The following is a 22,243-nucleotide window of genomic DNA, read 5'->3' on the forward strand; positions in this document are numbered from 1 at the left end:
TATCATAATGCACCCTATAGACCAGTTTCATAAAGACTTGCTATTACTGGAGTTCCTGTGTGGCCCAGGGTCTCATGACATGGGTTGCATCCCAAATGGCACCCTATATAGTACACTGCACTGGTCAAAAGTAATGCACTATAAAAGGAATAGACTTCCATTAAAGTCATATATAGGCCCAGTTTCAAATGCACCCTTACACTCGGCGCAAGTAGGCAAAATGCTAATTACTCCACCTTTCCCTCTGATAGGCTAGATGAAACTTTCACCGTATTGGATATACATCCTTTCAGATCTACAGAACAGCCTAGAAGGTTTGGGGATGGAAGCATGTCAATTAGGGAAATTACATGGCAACTTCCTGTCAAATTGGTCAAAAGAAGAGAGAGAGTTTGATAATTATTAGAGCTGGACGTGGTATTGCTGTATTTGAGTATGCCAGAGCTTTCTATTGGACATCACTTACTCTATTTGTAAAGAACGGCTCAGGGGCATTCCATTCACCATGAGTACTTTCCTTCTAATTTCTATTCTGTCCATTCAGTATGTTTCAGAGAGGAGAAGGGGCGTAGGGGTACAGCAGAGAGGAAGGGTCCTGTCGGAGACTGGCATTCCTCAGCTTCCCACCTCTACTCTGGGGCTGTGTATGTGGGCATGACCAGTCCACGCAAAAATATACACACACACAGTGCTGCTTGTCCACCCCAGCTCCGTGCCGAGCACCGAGGGCTACTGTCTCTGCACTGGTGAGGCCGGGGAGAGAAAAAAAACCCAGCCCCTTTATTCAAAGCTAAACTCCACTTATAATGGGAACGGTTACTGTGTTTATCCATCTCCCTTCCCGTCTCCTCCTCTCCTCGTGTGGATTCATTGTGAAGTCACACCCTGGCTACATTAAAATGGTTCAAATATTATTTGATTAGCTGGAATTCCAAAGTTGTCTGTTTTTTTCTGTGCATGTGTATATGCTGTGTAAACAAAGTAGTAAAATACTGGAGTGTAGTGAAGGAGTGTGTGTGTGTGTGAGAGAGAAAGAGCGACAGAGAAAGTGTGTGTGAATCTCTGTGTGTGTGCGAGCGCACGTTTTTATAAACCAAGGGGTACAGTAGATTTATACAGTAGTGTGTGTGTGTGTGTGAGTATTAACAAAGTCCAATAGTAACTGGAGTGTATGTGTTCATGGTAGTTGTGGTGCTCTAACCTCCCAGAGCGTGCTCCGTCATACTCAGACACAGAGACTCCAGCCGGTTGTTGATGTCTGGTTCAGTCACCGGCACCTGGAGATCTGGAGATCATCACAACGTTACAACAACATACACACATACACACAACCAACTACCTGGAGTACAACACAACAGACACACAACAAACTACCTGGAGTACAACACAACAGATACACAACCAACTACCTGGAGAACACCACAACATTAAAACAACATACACACAACCAACTACCTGGAGAACACCACCACAATGTTACAACAACATACACACAACCAACTACCTGGAGTACAACACAGACACACAACCAACTACCCGGAGAACATCACAACATTAAAAGAACATACACACAACCAACTACCTGGAGAACACCACCACAATGTTACAACAACATAGACACAACCAACTACCTGGAGAACACCACCACAATGTTACAACAACATAGACACAACCAACTACCTGGAGAACACCACCGCAACGTTACAACGACATACACACAACCAACTACCTGGAGAACACCATCACAACATTACAACACACAACCAACTACCTGGATAACACCACCACAATGCTACAACACACAAACAACTACTTGGAGAACACAACCAACTACTTGGAGAACACCACCACAATGTTACAACAACATACACACAACCAAGTACCTGGAGAACACCACCACAACGTTACAACACACAACCAACTACCTGGAGAACACCACCACAACGCTACAACACACAAACAACTACCTGGAGAACACCAACACACAAACAACTATTTGGAGAACACAACCAACTACCTGGAGAACACCACCACAATGTTACAACAACATACACACAACCAACTACTTGGAGACCACCACAACATACACACAACCATCTACCTGGAGAACACCACAACAACGTTACAACAACATACACACAACCAACTACTTGGAGAACAACCACCAACTACCTGGAGAACAGCACCACAATGTTACAACAACATACACACAACCAACTACCCGGAGAACACCACCACAATGTTACAACAGCATACACACAACCAACTACCTGTAGAACACCACCACAATGTTACAACAACATACACACAACCAACTACTTGGAGAACACCACCACAATGTACAACAACATACACACAACCAACTACCTGGAGAACACCACCACAATGTTACAACAGCATACACACAACCAACTACCTGGAGAACACCACTACAATGTTACAACAGCATACACACAACCAACTACCTGGAGAACACCACCACAATGTTACAACAGCATACACACAACCAACACCTGGAGAACACCACCACAATGTTACAACAGCATACACACAACCAACACCTGGAGAACACCCCCACAATGTTACAACAACATACACACAACCAACTACCTGGAAAACACCACCACAACAACATACACACAACAAACTACTTGGAGAACACCACAACATACACACAACCATCTACCTGGAGAACACCACAACAACGTTACAACAACATACACACAACCAACTACTTGGAGAACAACACAACCAACTACCTGGAGAACAGCATCACAACGTTACAACAACATACACACAACCAACTACCTGGAGAACACCACAACAACGTTAAAACACACACAACCAACTACCTGGAGTACAACACCACAATGTTACAACAACCAACGTTCACACAATTTACCACGGAGGGGTATACTACAAACAGAATCAATGAGTTAGCCAGATAACTTTGATCAACTATTGATTTTCTGGTTCATTAAGAAAGTTGAAGAACTTGACTGGCCTGCAGAGCCCTGACCTCAAACCCATCGAACACCTTTGGGATGAATTGGAACGCTGACTGCGAGCCAGGCCGAATCGCCCTACATCAGCGCCCGACTTCACTAATACTCTTGTGGCTGAATGGAAGCAAGTCCCTGCAGCAATGTTCCAACATCTAGTGGAAAGCCTTCCCAGAAGAGTGGAGGCTGTTATAGCAGCAAAGGGGGGACCAACTCCATATTAATGCTGATTTTGGAATGAGATGTTCGACGATCAGGTGTCCACATACTCAAAAACAAACGTAAGCAATATTGAAAATATGATGTTTTAGTGAAATGTTATATCTGTTTGGGCTTCTTGTGCAGTTTACAAATTATTTGTAATTATGTTCCGGTCCCAGTCAATAATAAATCATCCCGTGGCTGAATGGAGTGGTTGATCCCTGATCTAAAGGTCTCAATCCTATAATACCTTAACCTTTCCTGACATCTATAATACCTTAAACTTTCTTGACATCACCACCCCAGTTAGCAACGGACAAGAGGGAATTATTGTGGGATCCAAACCCCTGTGTCATAACAATCACCTCCACTCAACCACACCACTTGTGCCGTTCTTAATCTGATTACACTACACCGCCAATTAACAAACTGTTTCCACATTACACCCTATCAATACAATACCCAGTCACTTTGGTTATTCGCACCAGGGTGGTTTGGCATGCGTGTGGTCTGTGTCTACTTCTCAAGTCTAAAGTCACCTGTTCCGCCACAAGGGGGACCCCCAACCTCCCAAAAAACCTTAGAAGTGACAGAGGGTCAAATGCTTACTTGCTAGCCGAGCAGCCCCCTTACTTCAACTGTGAGCTCCTATCACAGGGGGATATCTAGGCTAATGGTCTTTAGCTGCTACTGCCTGCCTTGCCCAGGGTGGCTGTGAAAATCCCTTAGGGGTATAGAGAAGAGCGGAGTTAGGCACTCGCCACCCCTCAGACAGACAGAACAGTCCGCCACCGGCTATTTTTAGTTCTCAAATCCTGTCCCCCTCCACACACACACTCGTGTGCTCACATGCTTGTGCGCAATTATTATTTTTTTTGTATAATTTAAAGAAGAATCAAATAATCAATAATTTAAAGAAGGGAGAGATGGAGGGTGAGAGAGAGGGAGTCCTAGCTCGGCGAGGCCGAGACAGAGCGAGAGAGAGAGACGAGAGAGAGAGGCAGAGAGAGAAAGCGAGGCAGAGAGAGAAAGCGAGGCAGAGAGAGAAAGCGAGGCAGAGAGAGAAAGCGAGGCAGAGAGAGAAAGCGAGGCAGAGAGAGAAAGCGAGGCAGAGAGAGAAAGCGAGGCAGAGAGAGAAAGCGAGGCAGAGAGAGAAAGCGAGGCAGAGAGAGAACGAGGCAGAGAGAGAACGAGGCAGAGAGAGAACGAGGCAGAGAGAGAACGAGGCAGAGAGAGAACGAGAGACAGGCCGCAGAGAGAGAACGAGAGACAGGCCGCAGAGAGAGAACGAGAGACAGGCCGCAGCGATTGTGCGAGAGCGAGAGAGAAGGGAATGTGTGCCAGGGCACCCCAGCCACCCTGCACAAAGAGACTCATTGTAACAGTCCGCTGACTCTTCTCTCTCTCCGTCCTTCCCTTCCTCCTTCTCCGTCACATACTGCTGCATTCCCTCTTACCCCCTGAAACTACCCTCCCCCTTCTTCCTCTCCATTCTAAAAAAAGGGGGGGATACACTTTGGTTCACCATGAAAGACAGGCCGGAGGAGGAAGTCCCCGCTGTCATATTGATGTCCATTTTTGTCCTGCGGCTACAGCATCCAACCGTTACCGAGCAGAGCATTGACTTGAATGGGAATGTCTGTTCTGGTTATTCTATTTTTATGAGCCTGGCCAGCATTGGGGGTAATGGGACCAGTGTATCAGATGCTGTAATCTCACACACACACACACACACACACACACACACACACACACACACAAGTCTTGGGTAAAGCTCCCTGCAATACACCATCATCCTCAACACACTGCATTTAACACTCCAGGAACAACATCTCTCTCCAGGTTAACAAAGAGGAAGGTACTGAGGATGCTAGGCTGCTAAGAGTTTATGGAGACAGATGGAGAGGGAGGGAAAGAAGAAGACAAAAGTGTAAGTTTGAAAAAAAGAGGGACAGGTTAAGATAAAGAGAGCAACGGAAAGAGAGAACGAGTTACCTTGTACAGTAGGGTAATGTGTAACTGTGTGTAGGTTTCTCTTACCAGACTGCTGGAACATGACCATGGTGTGTGGCGTGGTGTGGACAGGCAGGGAGCGGGTCCTCTGCACTGAGCTGTGGGTTCGGCTTGGCATGCTGTTACTGCCCCCGGGGTTGGCGAACCAAAGACCCTGTTGGACAAACTGATAGTCAGACAGGCAGCCACAACAGACAGGTAGGCTGGAGACTCTTTGGATCATTACAGACCGAGACTCACACACACGCCAGTATATGCGGATCATTATAAAAACTGGCACAACAATTCAAATGGGTGCAACAAATCTAACCACGAACAGACATTTCTGGGAAATATGTTAATAGTGGCAGCTCATCCACTATGGCATTAGGGGCTGGCTGTGCCCCATTTCTGATTGGTCAAAAAACAAAAAACACCCCCACATATATTCTCACACAACACACGCGAAACTAGTGTGGTTAATTTGTGTACATTTTACATTTTCAAATATGTCCAAAACAAGCAGTCTGGTTACCTATAGTCTGCAACAGCGAACTGCTGCGCAGTCATTGGATTGCATAGCCAGCTATTACATTGAGACGACTGCAATGAACTTGTAAATTAAATCATGAGTCATTGGAAACCAGGGACCTGACGTTCACATACAGGGGCGGCAGGTAGCCGTGGTTAGAGCGTTGGACTAGTAACCGAAAGGTAGAACAAGGCAGTTAACCCACTGTTCCCTGGTAGGCCGTCATTGGAAATAATAATTTGTTCTTAACTGACTTGCCTGGTTAAATACATTAAAAAAATACAGTCAAAGACCGTGGGGAACCTTCTTGCGGATCTGGTAGGATAAAAAAAAAAAAAAAGTCTCTGTGCCTCCCCCGCATGGACACTAGCTACTGGCAAGTGGACACTAGCTACTGGCAAGCTAGCATACAGGTAGATAGACTTGTTCAGCATGCCAGCTAGCAAGCTAACTAAAGTTACCGGCGAACTCATTATACTTGTGACATTATGCTATCTAGCTGTCCCCCGTTAGAGAATAAATATGAACTTGTTCTTGTTGCGTTGTCCCTGTGCTTTTGTTAACGATGCACTCGTCGTGTTGACTGTGCGCTGCTCGTTAAAAAAAATAAAATATTTTGGGTATCAAAATACCGCCCGCCCGGGTATTTAGCCAATCAGCGGCCGCCTCTGTATGTTAATGCCCCTATGACACCACAGTTATATGACATACAGTTCTGAACAACGTTGGCGATACTTGAAATGCCCCACACCTTGGCACCCAGGGAATTGTAGTTTCAGATCCTTAGACAAACTACAGAGTTGTAATGGTGGTATAAATCCTAATTTATATTGATTTAATTCTCATACACACACTTGACTGCAGAATGGTACCGCGGTAGCACTGGTAGTATACAGCTTAAATGTTGTGCAATGTACATTTTGGTTCAACTCTGATGAAAATGGACTTGCATACATTTTCCTAAAATCTGTTTTTTTTATGGGACTTTATCACGTAACTAACTGCACACCCGGGGGTGTGGCTTTATAAGTGTGTAAAACTAGGGAGGGCACCCCAGAAGTGTTACCTCTCTAGCCTATAACTCCTGAGCCATTATACAGTCAACCTTTGATTTTTCTCTCCACGTTTAGCCTCAAACTACTGACACTCTTTAACTGCTCGGATTCCTCTCTAACCTGCCTATTATACATTCAACCTTCTCCTGCTCTCTACACTCTCTCTCCCTACTCCCTCTGTCCGTCTTGCTTTCCCCCTTCCCCGGCCCTCCCGTACAGAGGGCCAGCGAAAAAAAGGAAATGCCTGAGCACTGTTCTCACTGCCTCTGACGAGCTCATTCTCTCTCTCCCTCCTTGTCGCCCATCCCCCTTCACCACCGACTCCCTAACTATGACTCACCCTCGCTCTCTCCTTTCTTTTAATACACACCTTTCGATCCTGTCCAAACAAACTGTCTGACAGAGAGAGTGTGCGAAATGTGGAGGAAGTGGTTTGGAATTTCCTCCCATTGTAAGGATGCCTAGAAAAATGCTGAATGGGAGCGGAGCAGACGTGTGCGAGTGCCAGGTTAATCACTGCTGCAGACGAGAGGACCGTTCCACTCAGCAGTAGTGATGTCGGGCCTGTAGATGCCACTTCACCCGACACTTTGCTGTTGCGTTTTTCCCCCTTATGGTTGTGTGGTCCCATGACTGTTTTTTTACAACTCTGTATTTCACAGGGAGGGATCATTCGTGACAGATGCTGAAAGAGGGAAAATGTGGCTAGGTTTGGACTACTTCTCTGTGTGGTGGGACGATTCCAGACACGTGATCAAGTAGTGGTTCTCGCACTCTTTCCTTTCTCCAGTTATTATATTACCCCCTAATGTATATTTAAGGAGTAAGGCCAGAGGGGAAAGAAGATACCTACTCGGTTGTCCAACTGAACGTATTCAACTGAAATATGTCTTCCGCATTTAACCCAACCCCTCTGAATCAGAGAGGTGCTGGAGGGCTGCCTTAAATCGACATCCACGTCTTCAGCGCCCGGGGAACAGTGGGTTAACTGCCTTCCTCAGGGGTAGAACGACAGATTTCTACCTTGTCAGCTCGGTGATTAGATCCAGCAACCTTTCAGTTATTGTCACAACGCTCCTACCCACCAGGCTACCTGCCGCCCCTAGGTGTGGTATATGGCCAATATACCACGGCTAAGGGCTGTTCTTACCCACGACGCATTGCGGTAACCAGTTTATAATAGCAATAGAGCACCTCAGGGTTTGCGGTATATGGCCAATATACCACGGCTAAGGGCTGTATCCAGGCACTCCGCATTGAGTCGTGCATATATTGCTGTGGTATATTGGCCATATTGCTTAAATACACAGCTCCTCTTGAGACTGAGAAGACAACAATACCTTTGGTTTTTCATCTGGGGCCCTTTGTATCATGACCCAATATTGTAGCAAACCAAATTGACGCTGACGAGGATTGTTTGTCTTTTCATTGAGAGGTAGACAACTCTGCAATATGACATCACCGAACAAATCCACATGAATGCCCAAAATGGAGATACGTGCGCTTAATTCAGACCTCACGCATTGATGCCAATCGGAGACTTGAGCACTGCCCACTATGTGATAGACGAGGCTAGGAGAACGTTAGATCGGGGCGTCCCCAACTGACTGACATCACCAAATAAATAAAACATCTACATCAATTGCCTGGGCTATGGGTGGAGGCCAAGTGCCTATTGGCTAGGAGAAAGTCAGAAGTGTCTCCACCTGTCGTCCCTGCTTGAGGCCAGTGGGGGTGCTGCTGGCGTTATGTGGCGTGGGTCCCAGCAGGCCCAGCCTGGCGCCGGGCAGGCTCCGAGAGGGCATCTGGAACTGGCGGAGGCTGCGACGGGCCGCCGACACGCTGCTGCTTCCCCCCACGCAGCCTGCCGTGGGGAGAGAATTGGACTGGCTGAAGCCACGGCTACTGCTGCTGCTGCATGGGGGGAGAGAGATAATGCTCTGATCATCATTTGACCTTTTTCCCAATATTTTGGAGACTGTTAGGAATCAAAGAAGGTAAAGTATTTTGTGACAACAGTGTGTCACACTCCCTCTGTGTGTGTTTCGCCCTCTCTCTCTGTGCATGCGGGCGCCACCCTTTCTCTCTTTGTGCGCGCGTCACCCCCCTCTCCGTTCGCGCGTGCGAGCGTCCCCCCTCTGTTCTCTGTGCGCCTCACCCTCTCTGTGCGCCTCACCCTCTCTCTGTGCCTGTGTGTGTGCACGGTCTATAACCTACCTCCTCTGTGCCCGGTAGCCGGCCATGTCCAAGAGGGTCTTCCTGGGGAAGGTGCGGATCAGCTTCTGCACCTGTTGTTTCCACGACAACAGTCGCTTCTTCTGCGTCTCTGTGAATGCCTGCGGTTGGAGAGGGGGGTGAGAGGGGGAAGGAGGGGTTGCAGGGCCAAAGAGAAGGAGAGAGCATGACTCAGGGTTTGGCAGTCAGAACATAGAGACGTTCTAATGTGATACATTTCACCCTGGAGCTAAATAAGGGTCTGAAGAAGTGTATAAAGAAAAGTCTTGTCAGTCAGGTGTGTCTGTGCGTGTATACCTCGTGAAGAAGGCACTTGTCAATGAGCTGCAGGTAGGAGCTGATGTTCTCTTCGTCGGGCCTGGACACCAGGAGCTGTGTGCAAACTGGAGAGCGAAAGAGAGGAGAGGGTGAGGCAGGGGCACTTTGATGACACAGAGAGGGTTTGAGCGAAGAGGAAAGCTCAGGGGAAACCTGGCCCCACTGATTTCCATCTTCCAAATTTGTTCTGATATGGCCACTGTTTCCTCAGCAAATAACACTGACTTGGTAATGGAGAGGAAAGGAAGTCAAGAAACCAAAAGGCCCCATACTAGAATGTTCCTTTATACCACCCCTACCCACTACCATTAGTCCACTTTTGATGCAGTCCCAAAAAGTGTGAATATCAGCATTACAGTTTTCAAGATATATCGCTTTCAGTCTCCTGATGCCCAAAATGAAGTAAACACAAAAAGCCTATAATGTTGTCTTTTGCGTCATCAGACTTTTCCAGGAAGTAGACACATGCTTTTCCAGGAAGTAGACACAGGCTTTCTGTCAGGCTAGCTCTGACGCTCTCATGTGCAAAATAATGATATTTTGAGACCACATCGATGGTGGACTGGTGAGCAAGATATGAAAATCGTTTTTTGATTTAAATACCCCCTTTATTTTGACCACTGTGATCCCAGGTGTTCAGTTTCTTTCAGTGCAGTCTCTCAGCAGCACCTACAGCAAATGTGTTGTGCGTAGGACAACGTTACGTCAACTTCACTTCCCAACCTACGGGACTAGATCCTCTGTACCTTTGCCCATGACGCGGGTGAACTGGCCAGGGATGTCTCCATCGGCGATGAGTGTGGTCCCCGTCTCCCCCTCCCCTCCTCCCGGGGCGGCGCTGCTCTTCCCCTCTGGGCTCAACAGGGGCCTGTGTGCGGTCGAGGAGGGAGAGCTGGGGGACGACTCATCACTGGCCACCGCCTTGATGGGCGTCAGGATCATCTGGTGGAGCTCGGCGAGAGGGCCACGCAGGTTACCGCCCTCCAACACATCCTGGGAGAGAGAGGGAGAGAGTGAAGGGGAAAAAGAATACAAGAAAGTGATTGAGAGAGAAAGTTAAGAGAGTGACAAGAGAGAATAAAGGAATGAGAAAGGAAAGAGGTCACAAAGATGAGGGAAAAGAGAGGAGTGAAAAGAAAGGAGAAGGTAGGTGTAGCAGGGAGGAAGTCAAATCAGCATGATTCATATGAAGTCGCTTCTTTAACATCGAAGACGCACATCAGCGGCTGGTACACGTGGAGGCCTGCAAGATGCTAATTGTGTTTATGCTAATTAACGGTCAATTACCGTGAGACCGGCAGTATTTTGCATGACATTAACCGGCATACCACCACAGCCCTAGATGATACCAAAACAGTTCCGGACCATTACAGTAAGGGAGGCAAATATGCACATTCCTATTCAGAGGAGAAGCATTCTAGAAGTCTATGTCAGAGTCCTCTCTACACCAGCAGCTGTCAGGTGGGCGACGGGATACCAGCCATGAGATGACGAGGGAAAGTAGTTCCAAAAATACACGCATGTTTCGCTCCTATCCTGTCTGCTTCTCAAAGTGAAAGGAGAGCTTCCAAGGGCCCTCACTTGTTCACAACGATATTGCTTATACTGTACCTGTCAAATCCTCTTAGATTGCCACAAGTGTACAGGGTGTAGGGTTTTAGAGGTTGATTTGGGATTGGGCCTCCAGACATAGTAGAAGCTTTTTGACAATTCACTCAACCTAAAAGTTGACAACTTGCACCACTGACCTTCTCTAGGCAACGCAGCATTTTCTGACGCTCCTTCAGCTTCTGAATGCTGATCACTATCTTGTGCCGTGCCCCTTTGGTGACATTCTGCAGAAGAAAAACACAACGACATGTCAAATACACAGTGAAACTATTAATGAATCACTCAAAGTGTTGAAACTGAAAATGTCTATCATTTTACTTAAAGCCTGTAGTTATAACTTTTATTTTTTATTTGACCTTTATTTAACTAGGCAAGTCAGTTAACACATTCTTATTTTCAATTACGGCCGAGCAGTGGGTTAACTGCCTGTTCAGGGGCAGAACGACAGATTTGTACCTTGTCAGATCGGGGATTTGAACTTGCAACCTTTCGGTTACTAGTCCAACGCTCTAACCACTAGGCTACCCTGCCGCCCCAATGATTTTAAACTTGTTATAAGCACGAATGAGCCGTTATAATGTCTTATTTGTAACGCTTAAAATACCGGTTCATGTCAGCTCTTTGAAGGCAGTGACTTTCAATGCCCTAACATTTGCTGTTGCATTCCTAGTACATTTTCCTTAGGTATTCCCATAGTTTAAGCCATCTATGCTCTGGTTACTACTGACCTGTGATTCCAGCTGCTGTTCGGTCAGTGACATCATCTCGTCATAGGTCATAGTGGAGAAGAGCGCTGCATATTTGTGCAGACGGAGGCTTTTCAGCCAGGCTGGCACATCTGTAGGCACAGACACACACACATCAGACCAATGTCACATGTCTAGGGCACAGCTGGAGTAAGTCAGGGACCTATGACATCACAGATGGGGTAGTGTCCTCCTTTCTGGTAATCCCTCTCACCATTAAAACTGGCCTAATGGCTCAGGGGTGTCCCAAATGGCACCCTATTCCCTATTAAATACTTTACTTTAGACCGGTGCCCATAGAGCTCTGGTCAAAAGTAGTGCACTATATAATGTGGCATTTTGGAACCCTGCAACTCTAACCTTTCCTGTCAAGGCTGTGACGTAAACATTGATACAAGAGACCCTCATATTTTGGTCGCTAGCTGAGAGAGTTTTGGTTCTATGACCATTAGTTGACTAGAAGCGTAAAAAGGAAGATTATACCGCTCGCTATGGTTGTTGTGTGGTGAGAGTGCAAATGTCCATTCACTTAGCGGTCTTTCACTTTACTGCTTTAAAAATCATGTTTCATTGCCACTTCATAATTGGTAAGGCTCCAAACAAAGAATAAAATGGCCTTTCTTTCAAAATCTTTGACCCTAAGCCAAGACGTACAAATCTAGAAACCGCCACTGTTAGCAGGATGGACCGTTCAGGACCCATATTCAAAGCGTCTTGGCGTAGGAGTGCTGATATACGATCAGTTTGTTTTATATCGTAATGAATAAGAGTATACGAACAGGACGACGGACCTGATCCTTAAAATCAGCACTCCTACGCTGAGACACGTCTGGAATATAGGTGATGGATGGAACGCTTCGGAGAACTAATGTTTATATTGTTAACGCTTAGCAATGCTTAGTAATCTCTACTCAAAGAACTCTGGTGGGAGTTGACTGTAAATATACTGGTGTTTTTTTATTAACCCCCAACAACCACAAACAGGCGAGTCATCTCACTCTTCCTGTAGATAGCTACGGTGAAGTTAAGTTCAGGGTCATGTTCATTAGGCACCCAATGGAAGAAAATGGACTGAAACAGGGAGGGACCTGGACTACGAAACACAAAATGTTCCATTTCAGTTGCAAAACGTTTTCAAACATTGTGTGCCCTAATGAACATGACCCAGAAGACGACTTGGACGCTCTGTTAGTTATCTTTCGAGAATTTTACTTGTCAGAGGGGGATGTGGTGCCAAGAAACGTTACTGTACTGTATGCAGGCAGGCAGGGACTGTTCCGATTTGAATGTCAGTCTGGATAAGGGACATTTGCTGAACTAATACGTGTCAATGGTAGTGAGGGTCAAGCAGTGTTTCCCCTACCATTGTAAAGCTGGGGCAGGCCCCCCTGCCCAACTCTGTTGGTCCCCAGAGGGCCTGGATGTTGCTTTGGGGGCCTTTGCGCCACGCCTGGACAATAATCTAAGGGAAAGACTGGGGTAAAGAAGTGGGGAAACTTGTGAAAATGCATCAGCCGGCATCAACTATAAAGCCCCCGACTCCATTTATGGAGTGATATTAATTCCAACCTACATTTGATCTGAATTTGAATTTGTATTCATAAATTGAATTAACTTGTGCAATGCAAAGTAAAAAAATATTGAATTCAAATTCAGAATACAAATTCTAAAATGATTAAATTCTGATAACATTTCTGTTGGCACTAATATCACCCCATACACCTTTCCTCACACACACTTTTCTCAAAACCAAATAACCAAACCATTCACACAACTATCCCAATGAAAAACCAACATCAGCTTAAAATGAGAGTTAAGGCTATCACTCAACCAAAACCATCATTTTCATGATGTCACGTACATTTGGCTTCAGGGTTATATGGGGTATATGAACCAGATGTCACTGTATGTGTCATGTCCTGAGACTGAGCATGCGACAGGGTCTAAAAGAAAGCCACCCCTGAAAGATGTCATCGGAGACGGACTGGAGCATGTTTGCTTGTGTCCTGTCTGTGCCCCGCCGTTGCTACTGTAGTCAAGACTTATCCGAGCCCTTAACATGAGCGGCAGTGGTGCATAACAACTTAAAATACCATGCGACAGGTGTCTTGTTTCCTGTTGCCACGTTCACTCAAATATGTGCACAGACAAGACATCAGAGATAGGTCTAATAAGTGATGAAACCATAGAATGTGATATTTTGAACTATGTACAAAAAAATTAAAATAAAATCTACAAAGTACCATTGATGTGACCAATGTTGTGCTTTTCTGTAGGCTACATTCAGAATTATGTGACAACAGATGGGATGTTCATTTCTATGAAAGGGAAGCTGGGGGAAGGGGTGGCTTGTGAACACCTGGAGAAAAGCAAGTTGCTTGTTTGATCACTACACTATAAATTGAGAATTGATATTCTCCCATAATGTTTTCCAGGAACTCCTTTCAAACCATATGTTTGGTGTGTGAGGGACTGTTTCCCAGAAAGGAAGAGCAAGGCGGGAGATGTGGTTTCTCGCAGGGTGAAGCGATCTGTTTCGTTTGGCCAGTTTTTTTTGTGAAAGATCACTCATGACCCCTGGTAACCTCTGGATCAATTGTTGATTGATTGGTTTGGTTGCCCGCCCCTCCCTCAATTACACCTTTTCAATATTAACCTCCTCAGACCAGGACAAAAGCTCTGTTGGACTGACACTGAGACTGATATTTAGAAGTTTTAACATTTTAAATCAATGACCAGATCACTACACTACAAATCTAACTGCCAAAAGCAGGGGGGGGGGGGGCAGCATTGGCCACCTCAAAACAAACAATCGATGAGGGACATGCTGAAGTGAACACCCTCCACTCCGCTAGTCCCCAGCCCCCATGGTTGCCTCCTCAATGCTACTCTGTCCACTGTGCCTAAGCTACGCATGAAAGCAGTGGAGTACCGAACTCACCCCTCATGCAGCTGCCCTCCTCGTGGAATGTGCTGCTGCGGTGCAAGCCTCCTCCATCCTCCAGGTGCTCACTGCCGCCACTGCCCGACGACGCTACGCTGCTCTGAGGGGAGAGGGGAGCGTGGTGAGGGTCGGTGGGGGCCAGCCCCAGCCCTCCTCCTCCTCCTCCCCGGGGACCGCGCAGGTCCTCCTGGGAGATCCAACCATGACCCAGGCCCAGGGCTTGGCCGCCCGACGAGGAGGAGGAACTGGCCAAGGAGCAGCCGCTCATCGGGGGGGTGAGGGACACCGAGCGCTTCAGGGGACTGTGCTGCCCGCCGCCACCGCCGGACAGGACTGCAAGATACACACAAGAGACAGGGGGAGGCCCAGACTGTTAGAAAGGGGCTCAGCGGTCTGTTTACCATGATACTACTACGACAACACACTGTGTTAGCTAGAGAACTAGTAGGGACATATGGACAGATGGGCATGGTGAGGCCCAGACCAGACATGAGCCTTAGCCCCCTGCTCAACTTTGATACTGTAATCAATGTAGTGATGACAACACCCATTCACAATACACGGTTCTCCAGCCAGAAGTCTCTGTCTGCACCAGAGGGAAGTAGGCTAGTGGTGATGGAGCTCTAGTTAGAAGTGAAAGCAGCTTTTCAGTCAGAGCGTCTGGACTATGGAACACACAGCCAATCAGTGTGAGAGAGTACAGTACCGTTGCTAGCTTTCAGGAACGCCTGAAAAAGTGGCTAAAGGCAAACCAGTCATGTGAACATGAAGGCACTTCGACTCAAGATTTCAGATACTGTAGGACCAAGAGACATTTAAACACTGATGTAATATTATAATTACATAGTCTATTGTTGTGTGTGTGTGTGTGTGTGCGATATACAGTTGATGTCGGAAGTTTACATACACCTTAGATACATTTAAACTCAGTTTTTCACAATTCCTGACATTTAATCCTAGTAAAAATTCCCTGTCTTAGGTCAGTTAGGATCACCACTTTATTTTAAGAAAGTGAAATGTCAGAATAATAGTAGAGAGAATGATCTATTTAATCTTTTATTTATTTCATCACATTCCCAGTGGGTCAGAAGTTTACATACATTAGGTCAAACATTACGGTAGCGCGTCCACAAGCTTCCCACAATAAGTTGGGTGAATTTTGGCCCATTCCTCCTGACAGAGCTGGTGTAAATGAGTCAGGTTTGTAGGCTTCCTTGTTCGCGCACGCTTTTTCAGTTCTGCCCACAAACTTTCTATAGGATTGAGGTCAGGACTTTGTGATGGCCACGCCAATGCCTTGACTTTGTTGTCCTTAAGCCATTTTGCCACAACTTTGGAAGTATGTTTGCGGTCATTGTCCATTTGGAAGACCCATTTGCGACTAAGCTTTAACTTCCTGACTGATGTCTTGAGATATTGCTTCAATTATGTCTAACTACTTTTCCTGCCTCATGATGACATCTATTTTGGGAAGTGCACCAGTCCCTCCTGCAGCAAAGCACCCCACAACATGATGCTGCCACCCTCGTGCTTCACGTTTGGGATGGTGTTCTTCGGCTTGGAAGCCTCCACCTTATCCTCCAAACAAAACAATGGTCATTATGTCCAAACAGTTCTATTTTTGTTTCATCAGACCAGAGGACATTTCTCCAAAAACTATGATCGTTGTGCCCATGTGCAGTTGCAAACTGTAGTCTGGCTTTTTTATAAGCGGTTTTGGAGCAGTGGCTTCTTCCTTGCCGAGCGGCCTTTCAGGTTATGTCGATATAGGACTCGTTTTACTGTGGACATAGATACATTTGTACCTGTTTCCTCCAGCATCTTCACAAAACAGATGTATTATTATTATATTATTATATTATATTATTATTATATTATAGATGTCCTACCCAACTTGCCAAAACTAGAGTTTGTTAACAATACATTTGTGGATTGGTTGAAAAACTAGTTATAATGACTTCAACCTCAGTGTATGTAAACTTCCGACTTGAGAGAACAAAATTACGTGAAAACCCCTTTCAAATTAGTGGATTCGTTGCTGACAGGTGTATATATAAAAAATAAAAATCGAGCACACAGCCATGCAAGTGACTTTCAACGTGGCACAATCATAGGTTGTCAACATCAAATGTCTGCCCTGCTTGAGCTGCCCCGGTCAACTGTAAGTGCTGTTATTGTGAGGTGGAAATGTCTAGGAGCAACAACGGCTCAGCAGCAAGGAGGCCACACAAGCTCACAGAAAGGGACTGCTGAGTGCTGAAGCGTTTAGCGTGTAAAACTATGTTCTCGGGTGCAACACTCATTACCGAGTACCAACCTGCCTCTGGAAGCAACTTCAACACAAGAACTGTTCGTTGGGAGCTTCATGAAATGGATGTCCATGACCGAGAAGCCACACACAAGCCTAAGATCACCATGCACAACGCCAAGCGTCAGCTAGAATGGTGTAAAGCTCGCCGTCATTGGACTCTGGAGCAGTTGAAACGCGTTCTCTGGATTATTGACGGACAAATCTGGGTTTGGTGGATGCCATTAGAACGCTACCTGCCCGAATGCATAGTGCCAACTGTAAAGTTTGGTGGAGGAGGAATAATAGTCTGGGGCTGTTTTTCATGGTTCAAGCTCGGCCCCTTAGTTCCAGTGAAGGGAAATCTTAATGCTATAAGGCGGCAGGGTAGCCTAGTGGTTAGAGCGTTGGACTAGTAACCGGAAGGTTGCAAGTTCAAATCCCCGAGCTGACAAGGTACAAATCTGTCGTTCTGCCCCTGAACAGGCAGTTAACCCACTGCCGTCATTGAAAATAAGAATTTGTTATTTGTTATTAACTGACTTGCCGAGTTAAATAAAGGTAAAATAAATAAAAAAAATTCACTGACATTGTGGACGATTCTGTGCTTCCAACTTTGTGGCAACAGTTTGGGGAAGGCCCTTTCCTGTTTCAACATGACAATGCCCCTGCACACAAAGCGAGGTCCATACAGAAATGGTTTGTCGAGATCGGTGTGGAAGAACTTGACTGGCCTGCACAGAGCCCTGACCTCAACCCCATCGAAAACCTTTGGGATGAATTGGAACGCCGACTGCGAGCCAGGCCTAGTCGCCCAACATAAGTGCTTGACCTCACTAATGCTTGTTTTATACATAGATATTTTAATAGTGTGTTACATTGTAGCATTGTATTGATGTACTGATGTTGATGGTTCTCCTCCCAGGGACTACAGATTAACTTTTGCTATAGCTAAATCTGGTGCAATTACATGGTCCCTGACAAATAAACAAGCATGCTGCATACTCAAAGTTGTGTGGTTAGGGGGCTAGCTACTGCGGGTGGGGTGGTGGTGGCGTAGGGTGTTGTATTACGAGAATCAGAATCCCGCTTCGAGTCAACACAGCCTGCCTTGTGTTCAAACGGAGACCTAGAGAAGACGGAGACCTAGAGAATCACTTCCGTTCCTAGGCCGACATTGTAAATAAGAATTTGTTCTTAACTGACTTGCCTAGTTAACAAAAAAGAAACTAGAAGCCAGGTCACACAAAACCTGTCCCATTTGTGAGTGAGTGACATATATATAATATATATGTCACAGACCTTCCAGAAGAAGCTAGAGCGGGCACTCTGGCTGAGAAGGCAAATGAGATGATGTACAGGAGAGCACTTGGTGCCGCCCGCCAGTCTCTTTCTCTACCTATATGCGGCACCACTAACTGTGTTGGCTTGGCTATGTATAGGACTTCACGGGCTGATTTAAAATAGTTTCCCAGCTAACATTACATGCTCCAGTCCCTAAATATTAGCCATTTTCCTTACATATAGACTCTCCACAAAGGCTACCTTACATGGGTAAGGGATGGGGCTAGGGAGGTACAGTGCGGTAAAAGATGGGGAGGAATGATTTTGTGAAAATTATTATACCAAAAGGTGAGGACAACAATTCACCTGACAAGACTGAATCCAAACATTACTCTGGTGATTTTACGTGTATTTTATATTTACTGTACTTTGACGCATTTGTTGATAACTATATCTGAAAATACTCTGGATATTCCTGGAAAATGTGACTCATTTCAGGAAACTAGTCATGTGTCGCACGTCACTACTTCACATGAGAGGTATTTGAACACGTATTTGAAAGCGTTTTTTGTGGCAGAAATGCCTTTTGGAACATGTGAAATTTCACGTGCCTTAATAACAAACGTGTAATGCCATTTGTAAATACGGATACAATTATTAACTTACAAGCCTAGTTGGTTTAGCCACAGAAAAAGTCAGAAACCTTCACGCTATCCATAATTGGCTGAGATAGTAGATGGGCTGGACATCCCGAGAGAGGAGTTGGATTGCAAGACACACACAATGGATTGGTCTGCCATGTAGCATGCTTCTGTCTATAACATGAGCTTCTCAGCGTGAGTAGACAATCCATTCAACTGCAGCTTTTTTGAAAGATATCACGAAGAACTGCAATGAAGAAGTTGATCGAGTTTTGAAATCAGCGGAATGCCTGGTGGAGGCAGAGTATGATAGCTAAGGAAATTCTGGCGTTTAATTGCAAATATGGGGTGGGAGTCGAAAAGAGAAAATACAGAAGGCTGTTGTATAAAATGGATTACATCTTCAAACTAAGGGCAACCATGGCATCCGTGACAGAGAGGGAGAAGCGTTCATCCATGTATACACGGGTAAGATCTTACATGTTTCTAATTTTGTCAGAAAATAATTTATTGCAAGTTATAGCGTACAGTTAGCTAGCCAGGTAACGTTAGCCGGCTGACACACTTGCTAACGTTACGTGTGTAATCTGAGTAGTAATATTATTTGTATCTCAGAAAGCAATTTGCATTGGTAGTTATAGCTAGCTAGCTAACATTAGGCTAACATTGAACCTAGTTGGTTAACTTTAGTTATCCGCAGATTCATGCATGGTTGTAACATTATGGTTAATTTTTTAGCTAGCTAGCTACATGTCTAAACAAGGCGGCACTATGCAAGTAACCATTTCACTGAACTATTTACACCTTCTGTAACCTGGGCATGTGACAAATAAACGTTGACTATATTTGATATAGTGTGTGTTTACCAGAGACAGTAATGCGAAGAACAACATGACCAGCACCAAAGTCAAATTAGGATATAACGTTAGGCCAACGAGTGTCCAAGTTCTAAAATCATGCGGGAGAATGCCCTGCTTTTATTTCGTCACACTCACAAGTTAACATTAACTTAACGTTAGTTTCCAGAATGTTAGCTAGCTAGCTAACAAAAACATTGTTTAGAGAGTTGCTTTTAGTTGCCTGGTTTTCTAGATTGACATATCCTAAATACATTTTTAAGCGAATGGGCTTGTTGCCAGTTGTGATATTTTGGAACACCATGCTGCAGATGTCATGCAGCATGTCGTTTTTGTGCTTATACTTTTTCAAAACGGACGACAATAGAATATTTGAAGACAACTGTCTTCAAACATGTCAATAGAAGTAGTATAAACCAGCCTTTAGTCTGAAACTTTTGGTCGTTTAGTACATGGTCTCACATGTGAATCCTTTTTATTTTATTTTATTTATTTAAACTTTATTTAGCCAGGTAGGCGAGTTGAGAACAAGTTCTCATTTGCAACTGCGACCTAGCCAAGATAAAGCATAGCAATTCGACACTTACAACACAGAGTTACACATGGAATAAACAAAACATAGTCAATAATACAGTAGAACATTTTTAAAAAGTCTTTATACAGTGAGCACAAATGAGGTAAGATAAGGGAGTTATAAAGCAATAACTAGGCCGTGGTGGCAAAGTAATTACAATTAAACACTGGATTGGTAGATGTGAGGAAGTAGAATATACAAGTAGAGATACTGGGGTAAAAAAAGGAGCAAGATAAATAAATCAATCAATATGGGGATGAGGTAGTTGGATGGGCTATATTACAGATGGGCTGTGTACCGGTGCAGTGATCTGTGAGCTGCTCTGACAGCTGATGCTGAAAGCTAGTGAAGGAGATATGAGTCTCCAGCTTCAGTGATCTTTGCAGTTCGTTCCAGTCATTGGCAGCAGAGAACTGGAAGGACAGGCGGAATTGGCTTTGGGGGTGACCAGTTAGATATACCTGCTGGAGCGCGTGCTACGAGTGGGTGCTGCTATGGTGACCAGTGAGCTGAGATAAGACGGGGCTTTACCTAGCAGAGACTTGTAGATGACCTGGAGCCAGTGGGTTTGGTAACAAGTATGAAGCGAGGGCCAGCCAACGAGAGCGTACAGGTCGCAGCAGTGGGTAGTATATGGACCTTTAGTGACAAAACGGATGGCACTGTGATAGACTGCATCTAATTTGTTGAGTAGAGTGTTGGAGGCTATTTTATAAATGTGTTAGAGGAAATTATGGTTGAAATGACTAATTATGTATACATTCCAATCAGAACTGACTAGTCCAAATGCTATAATGTACTGTACATATGAATTTTCCCTCTTGCTTCCATTCCCAATTGTATATCATGTAGTCAGGAGTTTAGTAACAATGAAGGTCTGTTCCTTAGTTCATTCATTTGTACAAATCTCCAGGTGGCAGGGACGGCCTATCTCCTGACTGTCTAGAATGATGATTTATACTGACTGACCTTGAGACCTCAGGAGTGGAGCGTAGGCTCGAGAGCTAGAGGGCTGACGTCATTTTCACTTTATAACCTGTGGAAATGTGTATGTGGCAGTACTCTCTTGAATTAAACGCTGTTACCTGGCTTTTAAGACTGGTCTCAATCTACTTCATGCATAATTAATGAACTTACAAATCATTAATGAAATAGAAAGAGTGCGAATTTGGTTTTGGCTACAAAACATATAGGAATTTAAAATTCCACTAACAAAATTACATCGCCGAAGTCGAGGATCGGTAGGATGGTCAGTTTTACGAGGGTATGTTTGGCAGCATGTGTGAAGGATGCTTTGTTGCGAAATAGGAATCCGATTCTAGATTTCATTTTGGATTGAGATGCTTAGTGTGAGTCTGGAAGGAGAGTTTACAGTCTAAACAGACACCTAAGTATTTGTAGTTATCCACATATTCTAAGTCGGAGCCGTCCAGAGTAGTGATGCTGGACGGGCGGGCAGGTGCGGGCAGTGATCGGTTGAAGGGCATGCATTTAGTTTTACTTGCATTTAAGACCAGTTGAAGGCAACGGAAGGAGAGTTGTACGGCATTGAAGCTTGTCTGGAGGTTAGTTAACACAGTGTCCAAAGAAGGGCCAGAAGTATACAGAATGGTGTTGTCTGCGTAGAGGTGGATCAGAGAATCACCAGCAGCAAGAGCGACATCATTGAGAGAAGAGAGAAGAGAGTCGGCCCGAGAATTTAATCCTGTGGCACCCCCATAGAGACTGCAAGATGTCCGGACAACAAGCTCTCCGATTTGACACACTGAACTCTATCAGAGAAGTAGTTGGTGAACCAGGCGAGGCAATCATTTGAGAAACCAAGGCTGTTGAGTCTGCTGATAAGAATGTGGTGATTGACAGAGTCGAAAGCCTTGGCCAGATCGATGAATACGGCGGCACAGTAATGTCTCTTATCGATGGCGGTTATGATATCATTTAGGCATAATGTACAGACAAAGGTA

General features: G+C 45.2%; 1 protein-coding gene across 5 annotated transcripts in view; it reads right to left on the minus strand.

Annotated features, from left to right (window-relative positions):
• The window catches only part of LOC118368574 (protein Smaug homolog 1-like), a 78,521-nt gene that overhangs the window by 5,456 nt on the left and 50,822 nt on the right, over positions 1 to 22,243 (minus strand). For 2 of the 5 annotated variants that reach the window (XM_035752777.2, XM_035752776.2), the window contains exons 4-13: positions 14,634 to 14,969; positions 13,056 to 13,166; positions 11,675 to 11,784; positions 11,084 to 11,170; positions 10,082 to 10,328; positions 9,315 to 9,400; positions 9,000 to 9,118; positions 8,489 to 8,696; positions 5,244 to 5,370; positions 1,202 to 1,285 (exon numbers count right to left, since the gene is read on the minus strand). In XM_035752777.2, coding sequence (XP_035608670.1) covers positions 1,202 to 1,285; positions 5,244 to 5,370; positions 8,489 to 8,696; positions 9,000 to 9,118; positions 9,315 to 9,400; positions 10,082 to 10,328; positions 11,084 to 11,170; positions 11,675 to 11,784; positions 13,056 to 13,166; positions 14,634 to 14,969 — 1,515 coding nt within the window. The remainder of the gene's footprint in view (positions 1 to 1,201; positions 1,286 to 5,243; positions 5,371 to 8,488; positions 8,697 to 8,999; positions 9,119 to 9,314; positions 9,401 to 10,081; positions 10,329 to 11,083; positions 11,171 to 11,674; positions 11,785 to 13,055; positions 13,167 to 14,633; positions 14,970 to 22,243) is intronic. The other 3 variants (XM_035752779.2, XM_035752778.2, XM_035752780.2) reach the window with 3 other exon arrangements.

This window comes from Oncorhynchus keta, chromosome 35 (genome assembly GCF_023373465.1).
Source record: "Oncorhynchus keta strain PuntledgeMale-10-30-2019 chromosome 35, Oket_V2, whole genome shotgun sequence".
Taxonomy (NCBI): domain Eukaryota; kingdom Metazoa; phylum Chordata; class Actinopteri; order Salmoniformes; family Salmonidae; genus Oncorhynchus; species Oncorhynchus keta.